General features: G+C 39.7%; 1 protein-coding gene across 1 annotated transcript; it reads right to left on the reverse strand.

Moving 5' to 3' along the window:
- Positions 1-3,876: 3,876 nt before the first annotated feature.
- LOC108594408 (protein obstructor-E) lies at positions 3,877-8,613 on the reverse strand. Its single transcript, XM_017979576.2, has 6 exons — positions 8,573-8,613; positions 8,405-8,454; positions 5,877-6,105; positions 5,386-5,504; positions 4,217-4,613; positions 3,877-4,149 (listed from the first exon to the last, which is right to left on the reverse strand). The coding sequence occupies exons 2-6, from the start codon at positions 8,442-8,444 to the stop codon at positions 3,996-3,998; spliced, it is 939 nt and encodes a 312-aa protein (XP_017835065.1). The 5' UTR covers positions 8,445-8,454; positions 8,573-8,613; the 3' UTR covers positions 3,877-3,995.
- Positions 8,614-9,071: the final 458 nt, after the last annotated feature.

The raw sequence follows: 9,071 nt of genomic DNA on the forward strand, positions 1-9,071 counted from the left end.
TTGTTAGTGATTTAAAAGCCAAAGCGGACTGCACTGCGGCTGACACAGCGCGAGAGAGGCAGGGGAACAGGCCAGTACAGTGGGCAAGTGGGACAAGTAGTTGTAAAATGTGTGTAAAATTGTTCTAAAAAAAATAACGACACAGCGGTGCATTTTGCAAGTGGCCAACAAGCGTTGACAGGGTTCACTTTTGCTAGTGCAAGCCTGTCAACTGTCTGGTGCTCCTGTTCCTGCTGCTGCTGCTGGAATGCTGCGGGCATTGCATATTTTGCGGCGTTTAGACAACGTAAACAATGCACTGGCATGCAAGACCGAAAACAAAAACAACAGTCTATATATTTTAAACTGTGCTGCAATTTTAAATGATTTATGCCATCATCATAATAAATTTATATGATTTATCTGTGCGCTGCCCAAGCAAAAGCCGACAACTATATTTTTTATTTAGTGCATGCGGTAACTGTACCAAATTCAAATTGTCTGCACTTTAATTGTAATAAGCTTGGCAATGCCTGTCTGTGTGTGTGAGTAACTGCATAACTTTTAGACATTTTTGGGTTAACATAATTAGAGCTTTTCAGATTTGGATTGGAGAAATTAATCTAAACTTTCAATTTGCAGTTTTGACAAAAGAATTTTTGACATCAAATTAAATTAATTCAATTGCTATAACCTCTGGCTATATATTTTTGATTTTGCATTATTTAATCTTCTTAAAGAGTGAGAAAATCATTTCGTATTTTACAAATGACGCTTCGAATCCACCTGAAGGGAGAATTTACTGATAGACTAGTCCTCGACGTACTACGACAATGTTTAAACAATATTAACTATAACAATGAGCTCTTATAGTGTCATTTCATTTAAAACTGTTGAACAGGATTTTGTCATTTGTTTCTTTAAAGACAATTAAAAGGCAAGGTAAGAAATTGAAATACTTTGCAAATATAAATTCTATTAAAGTTGCACAACAATTTACGTTTATTTGATTAACTTTTGTAACTTTTAGTTGCGGTTACAATTAGAGTCACAAATTTTTCGGCATTTTGGTCTGCACAGTCGATGAACCCAGCATTAACTTCAGCGCCTGCTGCAATTTCGCAGCGAATGCCGCCAGGCTGAAAGTTCCTTGGCATTAAATCAAAAAGTGTCCAAGGCGACAAAAGTTTGCAGCAAACAAATTGGCTGTCAAAATGAATCAGACGCATTTGTAATTTCAGATTTCAGTCGCTCTCTCTCTCTTTCTAACGCTCTTAGTGTCGCTTGTTCCTATGAATATGCAAATTCAGCGGAGGCTGCGTCAGGTGTGACTTCAGTCAGTTCATTAAACTGCGTGTGCAGCATTTAATTAGCCATGTTAACTGTGCCATGTGCAGACCCAGCCAACTTGCGCCCCCAGCTCCGCGACAAAACGACAAAAGTTTAATGAACTTGGCTAAGACAAAAATGTGGGCGTCTTGCTAACAATAACTAAAATCAAAGACAGGCTGTTGCCGCCCCTAGGCGTCGGCACAAATTAGTTACAGCGGCAGCAGAGACGACGACAAAAAGGATATGCGAGAAAGTGGTCAACAATTATGGCAACAAGGCAAAGACTAAAGCAGCAGCTGTCCTAACGGCAAAAGGACCTCAGTGAATGGCATTTAATTATTTCATCAAGAAAGCAAATAGCCCAAGGAGCAAACAATCAAGTTTCTGACCAGCATAAGGCATTGGCATATTACTTTGCTTTTCCTATCTTTAGCAACTTTTTTGTATTCATACTAAAACATACACGTGTAATTTATAGAGAGCCTTATACACTGCCAAACAAATATTTAAAGAAAAGTTCATTTCATTTTCTATGCCTTTAAACTTTTGCATTTATCTCAAATTTTTCAACACTCTAAACTTTCCAACTCGCTAATTATCCAACATGACAATCGAGATAAAAATAACGAAAAACAATGACCAAGAGAGATTGCGTCCCCTAGACAAAGTCCAATACATGCTAGGGCGAGAGCTTCGCTTTCAGTTCAAGTGCCTGATGACAGTTCCAACAGGTCCACAGTCCAAGGGTGCACAGTCAACTATCCAAAACTGTTGTCTCTGACAATTACGCAAATTGTTGTTGCCATTATGTAAACACTTGTTTACGTCAAATTTGACATTTGATACGGAGGCAGAGTCTAGAGTCCGGAGCAGCAGCCGGCAGTCCAGCGCACACATATTGCGAATGAGGACGCCAAAGGCAGGCGACTGCCGGGCTTGTTGTCTAAGCTAGGAGGGGAGAATTGGGAGCGTCGAAGGTCGCGCTGCAATATGTCAGACGACAGGTGCTTGTGCGGCTGCTCTTGGCTGCTCTGGACATGTCCACGTTACGCTTGATTAAGTAGGCGCTGAGTTCGACGAAATGCTTTTTAGACGGGGCTCACGCCAAGAGCAGGTGCTATCGAGGTCTCATTGTCGTGCCGAGTTGACAAATCGTGAGCTTGGGCCAACGTAGGCGTGCAGGATGCTGGTGGATGCTTCAGTGTGGGGTCAGTGAACGTGCCAAATTATTGACAGCATGACACCAGAGCTGAGTTGGTTGATTAATTAGACGCCAGTTTACCAGTTGTGGGCGGCTGCCAGTTGCTTTGGCCTGGCCGTGTGCGTGCGCTATTGACCGCGCCGGGAGTCGAGGTATCAGCAATTGTTCATTAAACAGCAAGACATTTTGAACAGGTCGAGGCCGAGGAGCACGTGTGGCCTTTTGAACTTGAGCACGCACATGAGCGGGCAGTCAATGAAGCCGTTGATTTCTTATATGTGGCGACTTCGCTATCAAGAGTATAAAACAAAAATTAAAGTCGCTTTAAGGCGCTTTCAAACAGCTGTTGCATGCTTACCAAACCTATGTTAGATTAACAGTTTGTAATGTTAAGCTACGCTTGATTAACTTATGTTAAGTATGTTGGAGAACAGCACATATTGAGCACTCATGTTACTTTGCATTCATGTTAAGTACGCTGTTGAAATTTCCCTAGCTAAGCAGCTAGCACTAGCAGCAGCCGTATTGACTCAATCTAACTCAATCTGCAATTAGCAATTTATTGTTACATATGCCATTTTATTGTTATCAATTTATGCTCTTATCAATGCCAACTGCAACGCATAAACAAACGCTCGAGCGTTTGCCAAGTGAAATGTCTTATGCTTGTCTGAGATTTTACTTTGCTACTTAAACAATACATTTTACGATTTGAGTCTCCTTCGCTTCGCTTTGCTTCGACGCTCCACTTTCAACGCCAGCCCTGTTTATGCCATTGGCAATAGCCACTGTAAATCTTCGCCCTTCAATTGCTCACAATTTTCCCAATGCAATTTCGATGCGTTTTATCCAATGGCTGTTGTCTTGTCTGCCAAACGTCATACACATGTCCAATATCTGCAGATAGTATGCAACTGTATATATGTATGTGTGTGTGCGTGTATGTGTTTGCGAGACTATTTCGAAAGTAAATTGTTATTTGTAATTTTGTTGCATACTTTTGTGAATGCTCAACGGCAAATTGAATTTATGCGCTGCAGGCAAACTTCCACTACGGCAAAGGAGCCGGCGCAAATAAGAGGGAGAGTGAGTGAAAGAAAGCGCTTTGCATTGATTTTGTATTGTAAAGTGCCAGAGCTCCTTTGCACATAAAAAAAAAAGCTTGCTTGCTTGCGTTGTTGGCAACGCTTCAAGTTGTGTCTTACAGATAATTTCAACATATTTTCTAGCCTGTAAATTGTTATGCTGTCTGTGTGTGTGTGACTATGTGTGTGGTAAATAGACTGTAAAAACGCCCCAAGGCATATACCACAAATTTGCACTTAATTGAATAAGACAGACATTAAATATATACACAGAATAAGTTATATAAATGAAATTCTGTTGAATTTCGTACACATATATTTGTTTTAAGCAAAGATAAAACTTAGCAACTAAACAGTCGACAGGCAAGCTGAAGCAGCTTACTATACCACCACCACCACTACTCCTCCTCTGCCTCGGCCTGCTTAGGCTGTGGCTTGCGTCGTGAGGCGCCACGCACACGGGCTGGCTTCTTGGTAGTGGTGGCCTTTGGCTTGGGATTCTCCAGTTCATCCAGCTCAGCGTCAGTCAAACGATCCTTGTACCAGTCAGCGCTACGAAAAGTGTGTGAGCGTTGTTTAATAATTTAAGTTTCTAAGTAAGCTTAAGCTAAGCACATACCATTCAGGTACTCGGCGTGCCCAGTCGCACATCAATTTGGACTCATCAAACACCTGTCCCAGCTTGCAGCCATTGCGTCTGGGCACATCTCCATTGACGCACACATAGAAGAACTGGCAGTCATCGGGATCGGCATAGCGTGGATGCGTTACGGCGATGCTCTCATTCACCTTGGGGCACTCAAAGTTGAAGACATCCTCCGACTTGCAGCCAGCGACGCCCACCTCATCGGGCCAGGTGCAAATGCCAGTTTTTGGATTAAAGACCAAGCCAGCTGGACAGTTGATCATATTGAACTGACCATCCACGCAGAAGTAGAACTTGTCGCAAATGCCGGGCTTCTCATGCCCAAAGTAACCATTTTTGCGTGGACAGTGCTGCGAAGGCTGCGGCTCCTCTGTGAAAAGAAAGAGACAGACATATATGAATGCGCAAATTCCTTACTTTACTATTGCTATTGCTATTGCTGGTTGCACAGCCTCAACATAGATATATTTATATGCAGCTTTGTTCTGTGAACTGAAAGTTTATTACCTTAGTAGTTTGCCAACTATGCACGACGCTTTGAAGTAGTCAAGCATATGTGAGATACTATATACATATAAAAATATATATTTGTGCTTTTTGTGTTGCTTGTGCTGTAAACAATTTCGAAGCACTTCCTTTGGCTCTGGCTGGACACAGGACACACAACTGTCTTAAATAGATTATGTGCGAACAGAGCACTTTTATTTCAACATACATACAAACTTGTAATAGAGAGGACTGCAGCCATATGTTAAAGCTGAGCACAAAAAGGTAATTGAAATTGCTAATGGTTTGCATTTAATGTGTGCTAATTGCTTTCCAAGCGCACACACACACACATTATTTATTTTAAATAAAGTATTTCACATCAAATTGAGTAAGTACTTTTAATTGCCACAAAGTACTTGCAAAAGTACAAAGCAAAGTTCACTAATTGAGAATACACGTGTCACAAAAGACAGTTCAGGGAGAGAAAAAGCTATAAGACCCAAACCGCTAGGGACAACAACAACAAAATACTAAGCGTATACCGTATTTTTATGCCGTGCTGCATAACAAATAGATTGCCCGACAAATTTATGTTCAATAAACGCGCGCTGCATATTAAAAATAAATATTTACAGCTTTAAAAAAATACTTACGCAGCTTTGAGCGCTTGCTGCAATCAATATTGTAGGGCAAATCGCATTTTTCCTCGATGGGTGAGTAATCATTGAAGACCATGCCATCAGCACAAAGGCGTTCCGTCGGCACACCATCTCTAATTAAATTTTAAAAATAAATATAAATTGTCAATTCAAAAGTGCTTGCTTAACATAACGCTAGGAGCTTAACAGCAGCTATGTTAATGTAACTTAACATACGTTTAACAGAAGCTACATTTTCATGAGAAGAATAAATTGCTTCTACTTTTAATTGGACTCTGCATTTGCCAGCTCAGCATCTAAATCAAGTAATTGGATATTTTAACACCTTTGGGTCGTGTGTGTAATTTATTGATTAATCTCGCTGAGCTGGCAGGCAGCCATGTGTTAAATCAGTCAAAGGCGCATTTATACAGATCATTGGTTTCACTGCACATTTCAAAAATGTGTAGGCTTTGTGTGTTACACATACGCCGTGTTGTACTTACAGACACGCATAATATTTATCACATTGCTTGCCATCCGGATAGAAGCCATTTGCCTCTGGACATTCCTCTGAGGGCTCATATTCGGGTTCGGCCTGCTGCTTGCGCTTGGGCGTCTCTGCAGCCACCTGGACAGGATCACGTGGCCTTTTTGGCAAGTGACGCTGCGATGGCGGATGTCCAGCACCCACACGGAAATTGCCACGATCGCGCTGCTGAGCCAAGGCAGTGCCTGTAAAAGTTGAAGCAATGAACAATTATTTATTAAATAAATGTGTAAACTTATTAAAGCCGGCTCAATTTTCTACAGTGTAGTTTGCATGCTTTAGCGCTTAGCATTTGCTTCGCATTCAAACCAGTTATAGACACTTAATTCATACAGCATTTACATATACATAGGTGTTGCCTTATGGCCTTATGGCTGGGCTTTATGTTGACACATCCAAATCAAAGCGATGACCTTAAAAGTGAAAGTTGCTAACACAATCAGCTGTTTAGCATCAGCTGTGTGCTGGCCGTAGTCAAAGCCATGGGAGTTGAGGGCCAGATACAAATACAAATGCGAGCGATTGCACTTCCGACAAGTGGCAGCCACCACAAAGTTTTGCAGACTTGTGTGGCACAATTCAAGGTGAACCAGTCGAGCTGCGCGCACTTCCAATTGCAAAACAACAAATTCAATTTTACGTACCCGAGCGTGCAACGCAACAATGCACAATGCGAATGCCTGACATTCGATTAAACGTTAATAAAGCAACAATTCCACAGAGCAATTAGTGCGTAAAGTGTCAGACAGCATTTAAGCCAACAAAGTTGATGTTGACGCTGACGCAGAGACGCAGACGCCGCTGCCGCCAGCAGCAACATCAACAGCAAGAAACAAGTTGCTGTCGCTGTTATTATTGTTGTTGCCACTGCAGCTGCCGCTTGTCATTGAAACACGTTTCGTACACGGCTTGGCCAAAATAAAAAATAAAAAAAAACCGAAACGAAAAGAAATACAAACAGAAAAAGTTGTGCTATGACTTTCGTAGTTGATTTTGCCTATACACTGCCGGCTTCAAACAATTCTTTATTCGGTTTAAACATTTCAGTAACGCCAGTGTGTGCTTAAATATTTTAATAATTTTTCCACTTCATTTGAATTTCTTAATTGTATAAAAATTTCTTATATTTTTCTTTTTTGTTGTCAACCTTTTCGTAAGTGCATTTCAGCTTTGGTTCAGCAAATTGAATTTGCTTTTCTGCTTTTTTTTTGTTCTGTACGTCAGAGCATCAGTCGCATAGTTGTCGGCAGCCCTGCGGTTTGAGCTTGTACATACGTCGATTTGACAGTTTTTCAACAAGTTTGTCATAGAGCTCCCGTTGGCCAAAGCGCCGCCGCCTTTTCCCCGACCCCTTTGACATTGTTTCTAGTCCGGTTAAACTAGATTAATTGAGTGCCTACGTTGCGTTGCGTTGTGTGTTTGGTTAGCAGTTAGCGAGAAAAAGAACACAAAATCAAAGTTTTTATGCCTTGTTTGCTTTCATCAAATTGAATTCAAGTCACACACGCCTATCGGGGGTGTTGAAGCTGGCGTCTTAGCAAGAATTAAGTGTGCAACATGCGTGTGAAGTTCAATGAACATTAATTCGTAACTGGATTAACACACACAAACCGTTCTTCATGTCATTCAATGAACTGCAGAAACAAATTTTTTAGATTTTAAATAGTCTAGACAAGCAACAAATTTAGATTTTTGAACGCATGTTAGCGTGAGGAAAAGTTTTTTACGCTAAAATAAGAGCAGAGACATTCAATTCATTTTATAGCTATACAAATTGATTGACATGCGCAAAATATATTCAAACAAAATAAAATTGAACATTGATTGAATTGATTCACCCTTTAAACGCAACATACAACAATTGCACATTAATTATTTATTTATTTAAACAAAAACTCACTTCAAAAGTCACCCACACAGACACAATTTAGCTGTAGCACATGCAAATTCAATTTATTTCAACCGCAAACAAATGCCATATAACACGCTTAAAATTGAACCCACTTTTAATTGGATGCAATGCAAACAATATTTCAATAAATTTCATGGCCATTTTAACATAATTACAAAATATGTTTAACATGTAATTTCGCCACGCAAATTAACAATGTTAAATTTGTTGATGTCGCTAAACAAATTTTAAATGAGCTGACACTCCCAAAAAGAAAAAAATGAAAACCATAAAATGACGCTACAAAATTGTTAAACAAGCAATGCGGCATTAGTGCAACAACAACAGCATTTAAACACAATTAAATAAAATTACGTAAATATGCTATATATATATATATATTTGAATTATGAGAACGATCTTCAGTGTTTGGGCAGATTTAGTCTAAATGAATGCACATTGTTTTACTACATGTGGCACATTAATATCTAAATGTGCATTTTAATATTGGACAATGTGCTGACTGAATTTTTGTTATTTCTATTAATTGGCATATGCAATTAGGCACTCGTTGTAACTATTGAACAGCTTACCCATGAGCAATGCAAATATGCAAATCTTCATAAACGCCATTTTGTTGAATCTGCATTAAATATATAAGAGACATTTTACTTGTAAGCACAACAAATTTATTTTTATTGCATCACTTTACACTCTACACTTTGCACTTGCTTGTTTCAATTTCATTTGTTCCAATTTACCGTATTCTCTGTTGCGCACGCGTCAGCGTCTCAGCGTCTACTGTGCGCTTCAACTTGGCTCAAGATACTTTTTAAATATGCTGGCCTCAACCAGTTTGGCCATTGTTGTTGCGCCAGTTGCTGCTGCTGCTGTTGTTGTTTTTGTGTATAAGAAAACATTCATATATATGTGTTTAAAACTTTATGCAAAATGCAGCTCGAAAGGTGGCGGCGGCATCGGCATCCATGGCGCATACGCAATTAAAGAAAAACCGGCTTTGAGCCAAGCATTGTTTACCCAAAGCTCTCGCCGCTTATCAGCATGCTTATGTTACTTTCAAGCTTTTGATGTTATGGAGAGTTTAAAGCAAAGAGAATACAAAGTTTTAGTTAGTGCTGACTAACAATAGCTAAAGTATAATATGTGGAATTAAATGGAAATGAAACAGCTTATTGTTAGATTAAAACCTTAAAAGTACGTATATAAATGTTTAAAAAATTTACTTAAGCTGAGCAAATT

This window comes from Drosophila busckii, chromosome 2L (genome assembly GCF_011750605.1).
Source record: "Drosophila busckii strain San Diego stock center, stock number 13000-0081.31 chromosome 2L, ASM1175060v1, whole genome shotgun sequence".
Taxonomy (NCBI): Eukaryota; Metazoa; Arthropoda; class Insecta; order Diptera; family Drosophilidae; genus Drosophila; species Drosophila busckii.